We start from the raw sequence: 16,099 nt of genomic DNA, 5'->3' as shown, positions 1-16,099 counted from the left end.
TTTTGATATTGAAACTTGAAAAACGCAACTGTTATCTCTGATTATGTTATGGGGGAAGCGAGGGAGGGTCAAGTACTCTCTTCTGGGAATTTTTCAAAATTGTTGCTCTAGAAACATAGTTTTATACGTTCATTAGTGATGTTGCTGTGAGGAGAGATACGAGGCCCCACATCCAGAGAATGTTCTTATTTGTGGTCTTAAAATTGTAATTTTAGACAATCTTTAAAAATGTTAGGAGGTGATGAGATTTGAAGGCGCTCCTCAACATTTTTCGATAGAAAAACTTCAAAAACGCAATTTTAAATTGCATCTATGTTAGGGAGAAGGTAGTTCAATGGTTCTCCTTCCAACTTTTTTCAAAATTGATGCAGTCAGTTTAGATAATCTTCTATGGTGATGTTAGGGGGCAGATTCGGTGGTTTAACCAATGGAAGTTTTTCAAATTGAAGTCTTAAAAACATCATTGTAAGCCATCTTTGGAACAGTTTAGAGGGCTGGCAATTTTTTTTTTCACTTTATTTTGTTTTAAATATCATACCTCCTGAATTTCTTAATAAAGTTTTGGTTTGCTTGTGTTTTTTACATTTAAACACTTAGAACTACTGGTGCAACTATTCATTACAGTATTGTAAATCTTGCTCACGTTTCAACTTTTTTTATACACAAAACGTTTTTTGGCGGCCTACGTATTTTTCTCAAATTAGCTGTCTCTTTTATGATGACGTTTTTACAAAAAAAAAAAAACAAAAAAAAAGAAGAAGAAAAATGTAAATATGTTAGCTGCCCCTATAAAGCTGTTATGTCTATTTATTTATTCACTTCTTTCTCTTTTTTTTTTATATTAGCCTGAAGCTTTTTATAGGTTTGTAGAATGCACTAAATACTGTTTTTTCCTTTAAAAATTTGAAACGTACCTTTATACAGCCTTTAGTTAGGTTAATTATTATGCAAAATATTCAACGTTTCTAAATTATATTCAAAGATTACATTTACTTTTTAATTTTGCAGAAAAAAATACTTTTTGTCTCTTTTGTTCATTTATTATTGCTATTTCAATTTTTTAAGACTGCATGGGTTTTCTTTTTTTTCTTTTTTTTTTTTTCAACACTAAAATAAAATTGGTTGCCCCATTTCTGAAAAAAATGTAGTAAGCTTATTAAAATGCAATTTTAAATTCAAATTAGTGTTTTAATACACTGTTATCACAAACCTATTTTCGGTTGTGATGAAATTGAGATATTACTATCTAGGTATTATTAGAAAATTAAGGAACAAAAAGATTCCACCCACTGTTTTAACTAAAATTTATATACAATTGAAAAAACTTTTGATTTTCTGTTTATGATTTTTTTAAAATATCTTTGCTTATTTTTTAACCTTAAATAGTTGTTATTTTTATTAGAATGCTTTCATTTTTGCATTATTAATCTCATCCAATATAATTTTTGATAAATGCTAAATCCATTTCCAGACGTGTAACATTTTTATGCGTACACTAGCTGAGTTGCCTGGCTTTGCACGATCTACCTCAAAAATAAAAGTTATGTCAAGTTACGTGTGTTCAACAATTAGGCTTAAATGATAGAAAAAAAATTTTTGTAAAATTTCCGATCAAAATAATGATTCTTAACTTTCGTTAACGGCAAATCTGAAAGCCCCGAACAAATTGAACTCAACCCTCCATTAATACAACTAAAGTCCTTGATTATCATCTGCTGGCAGTTTAAAAAATTAAAAAGATAAATGGCCAAAAAATAATCAAAAGGGAGAGTTTTACTTCAAAGCAAAAGGCAAAAAATCTATTCGTTCACAGTAGAGAAAAAAAAAATGGTAACCAATCAAAAATGATTTTATTCACGCTAATTTCAATTAAGCTTGTTGGCAAACCATAAATTTTGAATTTGATATTGGAATTCTATTAGATGTAGAAATGCTTTTAACTTTTTCCGCAGTGATTTACAGCCTTGGTTTTTTTTTTTTTTTGAAATTCGAAGGAAGTAAATCATTTTTAGGTGTATTTTTTGCAGGCTTTCAAATGGGACCTAAATCAAGAAAATTGGTTTATTATTTCAGGTAGAAAGAGCCATTTCATGCCATTTTTGGGACCTAAAATTATAATTCAAACGGTTCAGTTTTTTTTCGGCATTTTAAAACACCCTACGTTCCTTCTCGGGTGCCCAAGTACCTCCCTGCCAAATTTGGTCGAGAGCCAGTGTAAACTAGATTTCTATAGGGAACATGCATACATACATACACATATATTCTCTGTTTTATTTATATAGATTTGTACTTTATTCCCAGAGTTTCAAACTTTTATTTTTAATTTTTACCAGTTTCAATGCAAGGAACCATTACACTGCCATGGGCGGGTAAATAGTGGTATTTGCAGAAATGAGATTTCAAGATATTTGAAGAAACGCATTTTGGATTCAACATTAACAATAAGGAAATTAGATTTTTTTTTCGCTCTTTCTTTCAGCGGATATCAAATAAGCAAACTTCTGCTATAAACCTAAAGTACAATAGATGGCAAAAAAGGAACAAAATGAAAAATGAAAAACTTGGAGTTACTGCTTTTTACCTGCCCACAACATTACGTATCATAATGTAAAGTATCTAATTTATTTAATAAAATTTGTATTAATAAAATAATTATTTTGATGGTCTTTTGCAAGAGTGAACCATCATCCATAATGTTTATTTTTCAATGAGAAGATTCAAAGTTAGATTAATATAGAAAAATACACATAAAACATATTTGAATTTTATAAACTAGGAAAGCAGTTCTACCAAGTAATACTTGACATGTTTATAGTAGAACCTCCCTTAAGGGACACCTCTACTTAAGGTACATTCTTTCTGGTCCGAATCCCTTTGAATAGGGACGTCCATGTATTTGCCTCCCATTAAGGGACACTCTATTTAAGGGACAGTCACAGAGAAAAAAAATTATGTATAAATGCTTGAGAAATAGTGAGTTTTCTGGAATTCAAGTTTCACTTTTTCTATCAAAATAAATTGAAAAAAGTTTAACATTAACGTATGTTATGGAAACAAGTATGTATTGTAAAAGTCTTGCTGATATTTACAGGCATGATTTGAATCTCAGAAATTTATTCAAGCAGGCTCAGAGCCAACAAAAAGTGCACAACAACTAACAAGCTTTGTATCTATAAATTGAAATTTGAACACTAATTGTAATTCACATTGTCTTGCACTGAAAACTACATGACAAGAAGCAAATCCATTTAATGATTTACTTCAAAATAATTTTTTTATCTACAAAACTTTGTTATTACCAAGTTGTTGACTAAATTTTAATTAACAACATAATATAAACTTAGAAATTTCAATAAGTGAATTTTTTTAGTCTAATGTGTATGAAACATTTTCAGTATTTAATCTTAACTGTTAATAGTTTACGTTCATTATAAAAGTACTAGCTGTGTCACCAGACTTAGTGCGTCATACCTCAAAAATAAAAGTTATGTCAAGTGACGCATGTTCAACAATCAGGCTTGAACAAAAAAAAAATCAGCAAAATTTTGTGGCAGATTGCGGAAAAATAACCAAAAAGGAAACATTTTAAATACCCCTATTACAGGAAAAGCCTGAAAGCAAAAGCCAGAATTTTGGTTGTTCATATTCGAGAAAAAAAATGGCAACAGATCTATCTTCTCAATGATTTTCTTCACGCTACAAATTTTAATAAAAGCATTGTTACGTAAAGCTGAGATGAAACACTGAGTGATAATTTGAATGGAGGAAAGCCTTCGAAAAATAGGGATTTTATGTCGAAATTCTAGGTATCATGATTAATAGTTTTTAATTGATATCTCCGCTAATTATTATTGTAGGATTATATTAAATAGCCAAACATAAAGATGGGCAAATTACGAATCTATCGATACCTGGTTCGATGGTCAGTTCACTGGAGTTTGGGAGAAGTAATACGGATAAAGATACATAGATACATACGCTCAGTTTTTAATTATGTTAGATACTGAATTAACACACTGCCTACATCAAAGTGCCTCTGAAGAAGGCACACCTCTATTTAAAGGACAAAATATCTGGTCCCACTTAGAGATTAAAACAGTCGGTAAAAAAACAGAAATTTTCCGAAAAAAACGGGAAAAACCATTTTTGCCGATGGGGTTTATTTCTCCATTATTATTGAAAAAATGAATTTTTTCAACTTTTCAGGAAGTTTTAATCGAAATTTTCAGCAAAAAGTGATTAGAAATTTCTCATACTTAAATTCTGATGCAATTTTCTCCCCCCACCCCCTTTTCGTATGTTAAAATACTGTCTAACTTTGGTAATGCAAGTTGTTGTATGATGACATAATTTGCTTATAAATCAAAAAACATTTAATTCTTTTTGAAAAAAAAATTAAACCAAGATCCTTAGTGAAGAATTTATTTTCCTTCTTCATAAAACAAACAAGCATAACTGTAATCACAAAATTACGTTTCTGCTGACTGTGCGAACCAAATGTACAGGGTGCGACAAAAAAAAACAGGGCAAGCAATTTTCCATGCAACTTTATTAAAAATAAATAAGCAAAACACAAAAAATAATAATGTGAGAAGACCTTTAGCAATCAATAAATTAATTGATTTCAAACTGGCCGCTTTTTAAAGTAATACAGAGGTGCAACTGTTTATTGAAATTTTCATTCAAGGGTTGCAAGTCATTTAATCAATACTATTCCCTATAAAAGCAATTGGTTTAAAGAGTTCAAACGTGTGTGGAGTTTAGGTTAGATCTTTGCCTCTAAAATAGATCATACAGTGTAATAAATGGAATTGAGGTCTAGCGAGTAGAGCATCCACTCTAAAGATGATATCGTGTCAAAAAACTGCACCTTGCACCATTCTTGTCTTTTTGGCTGTATGAACAGGTGGAAGTTGAATTGAAATGTCTTGTCTACATTTTTATGCTGAAGTAGGCTTGCCAGATTTCTGAAATGCTAAAGCGGGATACCAGAATGCCCCCCCCCCTCGTCACAGTGTCGCGGGTATTCAAGGGTACACATTGTTGGCTGGTTTTTAAGAGTGTAGTTTATTTTTTCAATGCTATGAAGAAATGGTTCTAATTATGAACTTAAATTAGGGGTAATCATAAATGACACAAGCATATAAATTTAAACATTAAATTTTTTCAAGACAATATTTACAAATTACTTAAATAAGAAGAAGCAATTAAAATGAGGGAAAAAAAGTAAAAATGTTTACTAAGTGGAACCTTTTTCAGAAAGTTTTTATTTTTTTTTTTTTGATGTACAATCGGATCTTGCTACAACGCGATCCGACTTACGCGAAATGGCTATAATGCGAGTTTTTCGTGAGTAATAAATTTTTTAGTGCGGACACAAATTACTCGCATGCAACATGAAATTTTTCGGAAAAGAGCGGCGGAGAGTTAGAATGGGCTTCGTTGACGCTAAATATTGGTTTTGTGAATGGACTTTCACCCCATAAACATCACTGAAAGCGGAAGTTCACCCACTGTATTATTCTAAACAACGCTGTGCTTTAGTTTATACAATAACCGCTCTGATTAACTTTTTTTTTTTTTTTTCATTTTACATATGAACGTTAACAAAATACATTCTGATAACATTCTGATCGCGCCGCATAAACCTTCTTCATCTTTTAAATTATAAATATATTTACTACAGCTATACTGTTGAGAGCTGTAATAATGCTATAGTGTACATACTGTAAGTACCATACTGCTTTATTTTAAGTTTCTCTCCCCCATTAATCATTGATCTTGTGCTAAATTACAGAATTTTATGCCAAATAATAACGCTTTTTCTAAACTACAGAAAAAGTCGGTTCTCTGTAAAAGATACTGCAATATATAGTAAATAAATAGTTTGAAACAATATGAGAGATGTGTACAAACGTCTGAAACAATTGGGTATGCTTATAAAAAATTACTAAACATACCTTGTTCCACTACGCGAAATTCCGACTTACGCAAGATGTCTTGGAACGCATCCCTCGCGTAAGTCGGGACTCGACTGTAATCTTATTGTAAAAATCTGTACAATCCGATCGGATATTATATTTATATGTCATTAAGCCTTTAATCGTAGATTCCTTAATCAAACCATGCATTGTTCATCAAAGAAAATACTCTATCAACAGGTGCAGACTTTTTTTATCTCTATCAAAAACGGCTAGCTCTGAGGCGAGCGACTTCAATATTATTTCACGCAATGCGGTGTAATGTGCAGCAAAATTTCTTCTGCTGCTAAAGCTGCACTCTTTAGTGCTGGATATTGGATTTGACTGTATGATAGCGATTGGCGAGACAAGACAATATGATGACAGCATTATAATTTATTAGCAAAATATCACACTTCTATAGTTTTCATTTTTCATACAGTGCGGTAAAAGAAACAGAATAATTCTTCTAAATAATCCTCATTAGTTATTATTTCAAAACATTTTTGAACGTCTATAATTAAATAGATTTTTTTTCCTGGACGCCAAGTAAACCGGCCGGGACACCGGGATTTTTTCTGAAATCCGGGACTGTCCCGGTCAAACCAGGGCATCTAGCAAGCCTGTGCTGAAGTGCTCTTAGGTCCACAGAGGTTAGGTACAACAGTTTCTAAACTGTCCTTCTGGTACAATGTTTGATTCATTTTATGGCCCTCATCCACAAAACCAGAGATTTTTTGTCTCTTGTGCTGATTCCATCACAGACAAATCCTGACTTTGGATTTTGGGCGATGTATAACATTTTCTTATGTGCTTGGAGTGTCTACAGACCAAATCCTATTGTTCTGGGGGTTATAAGCTGGTTGAACGGTAAATGAGTGAAAGGTGACTTTTCTAGCGTGGACTTGTAGCCCATCTCAAACGTTTTTGGCATCATTTGGAACTCGTAAAACTTCTGCTTGAGCTGTTTTTGCCCATAGTCGCACTTATAGGTCACAAATTTCCATCTTACAAATGACTTCTTTTGTGGAAACCCAAGGATTTCATTGACTCTCTTTTGGATAACCAGCTGATTAACTGAGATGTTCACTTCATTTTTGTACACTTTATGGGTATCAACTGTCATTTCCAAACTGATTGAAACGGCATACGACATCAAATACTGTTTGCCGAGGCAGAACAAGCAAACGAACTGTCATTCTACTTGGCTAAACAACTTTAAAATAGCAGGTCTTTTGCTTAAAATTGTAAAAAAACTGAAAAACAATGCATAAACTAGGAGATATCTTGTAAATTATTTTCTAATAAAGTGAGATATAAAAATCAGAGTCAAATAAAAATATAAAGTATCTGCGCACGTAACTCAAAAGTATCTGCAAGCTAATAATTGTCTTTTAAAAAAAAAAAAAAAAAACATTTTCAATCATAAGAAATAAATACATTTTGTAAAAGTTTGCTGGCTGAAACAGCGCTATAAAGCACAAAATTGCAAATAATTGCAGCTATATGTTTTGAGGTTACAAAGAACTAATTTTCATGCCAATTATGTGAGCCTATGAATGAAAAGATCTTAGTTAAATTTTAAAACTAAAATACTTTAAGCAAATATCTTTCCGTTAGTAAAATCACATATTTTTGGGAATTATATCTCCACTGAAGATCATACATTGGTGGAACCTTTCTCTTCTTAAACAAAAAGCTGCTCTTCTCAAGTCAAGAAATCAATTGGATACACAAACTTCTGAGAACTGAGGAAAAACTAGCTATTTGTTGCTTCTTGGAAATGCTATGTTCAGGTAGGGGACAAAAACAAGTGTAATAACTGTAGTAGCAAGAGCATTATTTATTAAGATGAAAGATACCACTAGGAGCAAGTCCCCCATTTGCCTTTGGTCCCTTAATAGCCCAACGCTCACAAGGATTCCAAAACTATACCGTATTTTCGGACCTAAGCACCGCGGCGCTTACGAGAAAAAAAAAGGTAAAGAATTACCGATGTGGCGGATACAGTAGGTGCGGTACGTACGATTTTTTTTAAAATTTTTTTACAGAAAATAAACTACTTTGAAAAGAAGCAAAATAAAATGTTTGGAACTTTCTTCGAAATGATAGGGATTGTATTCAAAATGTATTTTAGTAAAAAATAGCAAAATTTTCGTTTTGAATTTCTGGTAGCATTATTAAACACGCTTTTTTCCCCCAAGTGATAAACTATGCAAAAAAATGATGAATTCACAATCGGAGTTTCCCACCTTTTTCGCACAGTTTAGCTTCTAACGTAATTTAAGTCTTTAATAAACGGGAAAATAATATTAAATTATGCTAGAATGTGTGTTATTGCTATAGTTTTTAGTTAAGAGGATTGAGCTAAAATCGGAAAAAATATCCAAATTTTCGAGCATAGATCGTCAAAATTTGTGAAATTTTTATTTCGCGGTAAAGTTTGAATTTCTTGCTTTAAGCATTGTTTTTTGGACTAAGGTGCTGAAATTTAAGCGAGTTTATCCTGTAGTTATTTCAAAGTAAGTTCATAACTTTTTAAAACATCCATAAAGGTGATCGTTCAAAGTTTTTTTTATGCGCAATATCAAAATTTTTGGCAGCGATCCGAAATTCGGCTAAGTCCGTGGTTGTCGGATTTAGGGTAATTAAATATCAGTAATTTGTTAACAAATTCTTTTTTTTTTTTTAAATATTTAATCGGTTTAAATTGCGTTCGAAATATCTTCAAAAAGGAAAGAAACTAACAGAAACAACTTTTCTTTCACATTATTTGTTAAACTTAAAGCGTGGCGTTTACGTCGAGTGCGGTGCAAACTTCCAAAATTACGGCAAGTGTGAATTTGCTGGCCAAGTATGATAAGCTTTAAAGCATGGACGGATTTATGGGGGGTGCAGAGGGGGGCAATGTCCCCCCCAGCTTTGGGAGGACTTTATGTAGTAACAACACATCTTCCAAAAATTTTTTTGAACGATCATTATTAGTATTATTATTATTTTTGAATAGTTCAGAAGGGCATGGGTGGATTTATAGGAGAAAAGGGGGGCATAGAGGGCAATGCCCCCCAATTTTGGGAGGATTTCATATAGTAACAACACATTTTCTAAAATCTTAAAATAAAAAAAAAATAAATAAAACATTTTTTTTTTTTTTTTTTTTTTGAATCGTTCCGTGAAAATGAAGAGATTAACGAATATCCTTTTCTGATTGGAGAAGAGAAAAAAAAAACATGAAATACAAATAGTACAGCTGTCACTGGGGTGCTGAAAACATGTCTAAATTCACTATTTGACTGAAGACCATTTGAGCAAGTATATGAATGAAAATATAGGCTAAACGAGCTATGCATTCAGCTGCAACACTTATAATAATTGACGATTACTTTTACAAATTAGAACTTAAAACAAAGGGACCCCCCCCCCCCCGTATTTGCAGTACAGAACGATCTACTCGTTATAATTTGTTTTCTTTCTTTTCAGAATGTTTATTTTCAATTTGCGTGATTTCAAAAACTAGATATTTTGTGTTGTTACAGCCAAAATATTTTGATGAACCTTCTGGATTCACACGTTCAGATTATTAAAATTGTAAAATCCTTTAACTGTAGAAACTGACGAATTTTCGTTAAAATTACAAAAATCTGCAGGTAAGAGTGAATTACATACAGGGCCGGATTTGCCTATAAGATAAACAAGCTATAACTCAGGGCCACAACTTTGAAGTGGGCCCGTAACTCAAAATTTCATGATTGATGGAAAAAATTTCATGATTCGTTCCTTAAAAAAAGGAAAGTGCTTGAAAAAACTAATTTTATTTTCAAGAGTTTGAAAGCTTTGAATATTTACGAAACGTGAGGCTACAAACCTTAAATTTTAAAATTTCTAACAAATGATAGGGGGAGGAATGCCAAAATATGTCAAATTCAGTTCCTTGCTACATCCTGCATAAAAAAAGGAAAAATCACAGTTCTTACGTTTGTAACATATTACTTGAAATAAATTTTTCCGATTCACATGTTTCATATCTTGCTATTTATTTAATCCCGAATGCAGTATTTTGGAAATTCTTTTGTATTGATTGTTTTTATGCTACTTCTACTGCATATTGTTGATCTGTTTAGCACAGAAAAAAAAAAGATACACTACCTCCATTCCTTTTCGTTTTCTGCCCTGCTTATAATTTAAAAAAAAAGGTTATTGTAATGAGAATTCTATAGTTTATTTTATCTTTTAAACTTAAAATAGCTTTTTTTTACAAAGTTTGAAAAATACTGTACAACTGTATAATCTAGTACTCAAGTTCATCTAGACTGGAAAGTGCAAATGAGGTGTCTTAAATTATTAAATGTTCTAAAATCCTTGAAAAGAATTGGAGCAGTATAACCTACTAGGGCTCTTGTGCCAAAACACCCAATCTAACCAACCAAACTTTGAAAATAATTAGATAAGTCTTTGAAACTCCTAAGCAAAGTGTGCTTCAATTTTATTTCTTATCAAATGTATAAATTATGAATTGTTCAAATAAGTAGTATGTTACTCTCATGTTACTATTTTTCTAAATCTGTATACCATTTCTTTTAAAATATTAACTTACATCACAAAGCACATTTAAATCATAAAACTTAAAAATATATATATATTTGTCTATTTTTTCCCCGAGATTTTTTGTCTGTTCAATTAACACTTACAAGGCTTTAAAATATAGAATTTTATATCCATTTTACAAAATTTCCTCCGGGGGAGAAACCCCCGGATCCCCTAAAATTGGAGATCTTCTATATCCTACTTAAAAGGGAGCCTTGCATCACTCTCTTGATACCAGTCACCCCTCTTAAGGTCAATTAAAAAAGGACAGCATATAAAAACACATTAATGAAAACGACACACAAAAAAGTAAAGCATAGCCTTATGCATCACAGGAAAACAAACCAAAACATGTGGGGGGAGGGGGCATTAAAAATGTTGCTCAAAAAAGATTCTGCCCCCCCCCCCCCCAGGAACTCAGTCCTAAATCCGCCTATACTTTAAAGCCACAGGTGCTTTTGTGATTTGATATGAGCGCCGAAAAAAGAAAGGAAATACCAAGTCACATGAAAAGAATTGCTCAGTTATCACCACATGATGAATAGGGAAAAAGAGCATTTTAGTAATTTTTTAACAAGGAAAGAAGGACAGGTGGGAAACTTGAACATTATGGCGAGATGCACATGTACGCAATGAATGTATCCGCGCTGCACCAAATATTTTCTTACATCAGCGAATGTATCAGCGACCGTCTATATTATCTAGCTATGATTACTACATTTTACATAAGCAATATTAATTTTAAACAAATTAGAAGTAAAGAAGGAGAACTTGATTGATTGTCGCGAGATGCGCGTACCGGCAACAAATGTATCCGCACAACAACGAATATATTTACCTTATGCGCTTGCGTATATCTACTATCTATTAATAATTTTTACAAATTAATTAAATAATATCAGTTTAAAACAAATTAGAAGTGAAGAGTAAGAACTTCAACAATTATCGCGACATGCGCATGCCCGCAGCGAATCTATCCTCCTTACGCATTTACGTATATACTATCCATTTATAACTTTTACAAATTAATTAAGTTATATCAGTTTGAAACAAATTAGATGTAAGAATTTGAACGATTATTGCAAGATGAGCGTATCCGCACAGCAGCGAATACACCCACCGAACGCGAGGGTGTCTGTATGTACTATCTGGTAATAATTTTCACAATCTAAATAAATAATATCAGTATCAATTTAAAACGAATTACAAGTAAAGAGTATGAACTTTTACAATTATCGGACGACGTGCAACTCCGCGGCGATGTATCCGCACGTCAGCGTATCGGCGTGCGCGCTACATTATCTATCTGTGATAAAAATGAACTCATTAAAATGAAATTACTTTACTTCCATTTGATGATGCAATCTTTCTCTGTTCTTTTTTTTTTTTTTTTTTTGCCGCACTGTATACTGCCGTGCTACGCACAAAAGTGAAATCTACATTTCAGCTCAAGCTGAGATATTGTGTTTTAAAGTTTGGCTCTTCCATGTATTTGATTCAGATGTCTTTTTTTTTTTTTCAGAATTTTTTCAAAAAATAGTTCCTGATCAAATGATCCTAAAACATTTTATTTATTAAGTAAAATAGGAAACATAGAAAAACTTGATTATAATAACTCAGTTTTGTTCAAAAGTGCAGGTATGACTACTTTTACTACTGTGCTGAGTATGGCCGTAGGAATAAACTTAAATTCCAGTTTAAGTTTTGCTACACCTTTAGAAACCATTACGCAGTTTTGGTTTGATGTTTCTGTTGGGAAAAAAAAGAAAAACCAATTTAGTTTTGCTTTGGACTTAGACTGGATTGGAAAAAATCAAAATCAATAGCTTTCATTTTCAGACAGTAAAGTTACATTGCAAGGAAGGGAAATCAAACTTATTTTTCTTTCAAATAATATTATTCATGCTTGAAAGTCAAAAATTACAATTATTATTTCAAGTTTCAAGGCAATCTAAAAATGTCATTGTTATGATTAGACACACCATACCCAATATTATTGGCTGAACGACAACTTGACTTATTTCTGGTGTTTGACCAAGAAAGCTCTCAGTTATAAAATAAAAAGCTTTTTTTTTCTAATTAAAGTTTCTTTATGTGTATTTCTGTCAAGCAGAAAAAGAAGATGTGTGAATGGCATATATTTTTGAATGCTTAACTCTGTATATGTTCAAAGAAAGAGAGTTATTAAGAAACCCTATTTTTATTCATTTAAAAAAAAAATCAATTTTTCCAATTTTTCCCGGAAAAAAAAAATTCACCATTTCAAAATTTCCGGAAATTTTGCATCTCTAGTCCCACTTGTGTCCCTTATTGAGAGGTTCTACTGTATTTAATTAATTTAAGACAGAAAGCAACATTTGCAGCATATTTATATGTTAAATCAGAACTTTAAAAAATCACACAGTTCACGCTGGCAAGGCTGTGTCCAAGGTGAGGATTTTAAGGGTTAAACCCCTCCCATTGGAGCAAAAATAATAAGTCAAATAAAGAAAATTATAAGTCAAAAAAGAAAATGTACATTTGACTTTTATTACTTTTAATGTGAAAGTTAGTGTGCAGCGCTTCTCAAAAAAAAAAGAAAGAAAACTTTTTTGCTGAAGTTTTTCTGCAATTTAGCACTGTTAAAGCTCTTACCAACTGGAATAATATTTTGGAAAAACTATGGTGGAAGAATAGCTCAATGACTTGTCACTGCAAAGCCTTAACTGCATTAATATTGCTAAATGAGGTTAGGATCGATTTAGCATGTGTTGCAGCTAAAGATGCATTTGTGATTGAGTTTGGAAATGTAATTTACATATGCAATTAGCTCTTTCTTGTTAAGTTTACAAAGCATTTTTTCAGAATATAAAACATGTTATACATGCTGCATAATAAAAAAAATCTGTAGACAGTTTTTAATACTAATTGCAACATACCACATAGTAAACAGATTTGATTAAAAAGAAACAAACAGGGTTATTTAAAGGAACAAACAAGGTTTGATTTAATGTAGGTATACTGCGGTCTCATGTTCAGCCAGAATTATCCTTGGAAGGGGGGGGGGGGTAGCAAGAAGGCATGGCAGTCCTTACAGGTATAGAAAGTCCATTTTAGGATAAGAAATTTTATGTAAAACTAAAGTTTGTGAAGGATTGAACTCCCCACCCCCCGGATAATGATTTAGACGCTTTATAACCCCTCCCTTTATGAAAATCTGGACACGGGCCTGCACTCTGGTATAAGACCATGCATTTGTACGTGTAGGTGTGATCGGGCAGTCACACTTACAACACATACGTCCTTATTTTTTATGTGCAATTTTTTTTTTTTAGTTGATACAGGGTGTTCCAAAAATGACTGATACGTTTGAAAAATCAATAAAACTAAACGGGCAGCGATAGAAATATACGTTTGTTGCATTATGCTTGGGACAACAATAAATTTTCAGACAGACAGACTTTCTAAATTAGATACAATGTTCCACCACAGATGGCGCTGCAGGTAGTTTAAAAGATATAAAAGACAGCCTGTAAGATTGTCAAAATGACCAGTGTATTTGAAAAATGAATAAAAGCTAAACGAACAGTAACAGAAATGCATTGTTTATTTGCAATATGCTTGGAAAAATAGTAAATTTTCAGGCAGACACCTGCAGTCTCCTCTAAATACCTTCAGCACCATCTGTTGAGGAACATTGTAACTAATTTTGAAAGTTTGTCTCTTTGAAAATTTACTGCTGTCCCAAGCATAACGCTACAAACAATACATTTCTATCCACACCCGTTTAGTTTTTATTGATTTTTCAAATGTATCAGTCATTTTTGGAGCACCTTGTACTTTTTTATATTATGTTGAGTAATGGCTCCTTGCATCCTAACATGCAAAAATTACAATCCAAAGTTTGAAATTCCGCAATTGTATGCATAAAAATTTCACACCTATGCAGATGGATTAAGCATAAATTGTTGCAATATTGAATTTATCAAAATTTTAATGCTTGAACCAAAGGTCATCATTTCTTGAATAATATTTGTTTATAGTTGCTCTTTTATACTCTGTAGAGATGGTCTAATTCAACCAATGAGGGTGGGGGAGGATGGTAAACCACATGCTGTCAGTCATATCCTGGAGTTCCAAGAAAAAGGAGCAGCAAAAGCTTCTGCGCCAGGAGACTCCGATTCAGATTAGGAGCCAGTCTAGGAGAGAAAGCTCTGAAAAAAGTATTTTACTCTCTGCAGACGCTCACCAAATCAATTCCGTGTCCTCATCTTTTGTGATTTGTTTTAATGTGAGTACATTTTTTCAGTGTGCAAATTGTTCGAATTGTGTAAAGTCTTGCTGCATGTGATTACTAAACATGGTTTACCTTGGAAGATAATTTTCTTTAAAAGGTATCATTTATTTGCATTTGGTATCATTTTATTTGTTTATTTAATCATGAAAATATTACAGCAAATTGGGAACACTATTTGTAAAATAAATTTCTTGTCATACATGCATTCGTGAATAGAGAATTTTGTGTACATGGGACAAATCTATAAATATGTATAGCTGTATTCTGTTTATTTATATGACAGTGCATATGTCGCATTTAATGTATATACATGTGTATCTATAAAATATGCAAATATATGCACTTTCCTTTTAATATAATATGCATTGAAAACAAATCACCCATATTGAGATGTGAAAAAAATTTACTTTTGAAATTTTGGTACAACATTTAACAGATAATGTGTTGTACATTATATGGTATCTTTTTAGCTAATTTTTTGATAAAACTAGTTAATGCATATATTATTATCATAACCACTGAGAATTCGCTTTCCAAACACTGAGACAGATGCTTAGTATCTTCAGTGAGGAAAGCTTTTATTTTATGAAAATGTTGTGGCTTAAACTATGGAAATATTTTAACTTATTGTAACAAGTCTTTGATCAATATTTAAACATGGTAGGTAGCTTAGTAGTAAAGTTTTTAAAAATCCTATATGCAATGTATTTTATTGGAAGCGCTCAGCAATTTCTGATTATTTATGTTTTTCGATTACCCAATTAGTTTTTAACCTGTTAGAATCCACATTTGGTCTAACAGGTCTAGGAAAATAATTATGATACTGCCAGTTGGACCAAATGCAGGTTCTCATGGGGTTGGTCTATTAAGTTGCTACATGAATACAAAAGTCTGCAGTACTAAATATTGCAAAAACCATCTCATTGAGTATGAGATGAGGACTTTACAAATCCTACTTTATGAAATTAGCTTAGAGAAAGAAAAGTTATGACCGATATATTTGAAATTACTGTTTTATAAATTTTTGAGCATTTAATATAAAACATTTGATAAAAAACAATTATATACTGCTATTCATTTTATTCCTATATGTATTTTTCTAATAAGTAAGCCAGCAGTACTTATAAAATCTGTTGTAAGAAATTATTTACAGAGGTATCTCTAAAATTCCTTTCTAAGGTTCCTTTTATGTGAATTATTTTTTAAATTGAGGTAATTTTATCAAAATCTCTGATGTTTTGGAAGAAAACTAAAGACATATTATTAAATTTATATTTTA

The 16,099-nt window shown here is 31.8% G+C and overlaps 1 protein-coding gene across 1 annotated transcript in view; it reads left to right on the top strand.

Moving 5' to 3' along the window:
- The window catches only part of LOC129222533 (synembryn-A-like), a 67,062-nt gene extending 51,652 nt beyond the window's left edge, over positions 1 to 15,410 (top strand). Inside the window, exon 15 of the mRNA XM_054857046.1 lies at positions 14,567 to 15,410. Within this exon, the coding sequence (XP_054713021.1) occupies positions 14,567 to 14,714 (148 nt within the window). The 3' untranslated portion in view covers positions 14,715 to 15,410. The remainder of the gene's footprint in view (positions 1 to 14,566) is intronic.
- Positions 15,411 to 16,099: the final 689 nt, after the last annotated feature.

Source organism: Uloborus diversus, chromosome 5 (genome assembly GCF_026930045.1).
Source record: "Uloborus diversus isolate 005 chromosome 5, Udiv.v.3.1, whole genome shotgun sequence".
Taxonomy (NCBI): Eukaryota; Metazoa; Arthropoda; class Arachnida; order Araneae; family Uloboridae; genus Uloborus; species Uloborus diversus.
Note: the sequence above shows the minus strand (reverse complement) of the source record. Positions and strands in the feature narration are given on the sequence as shown.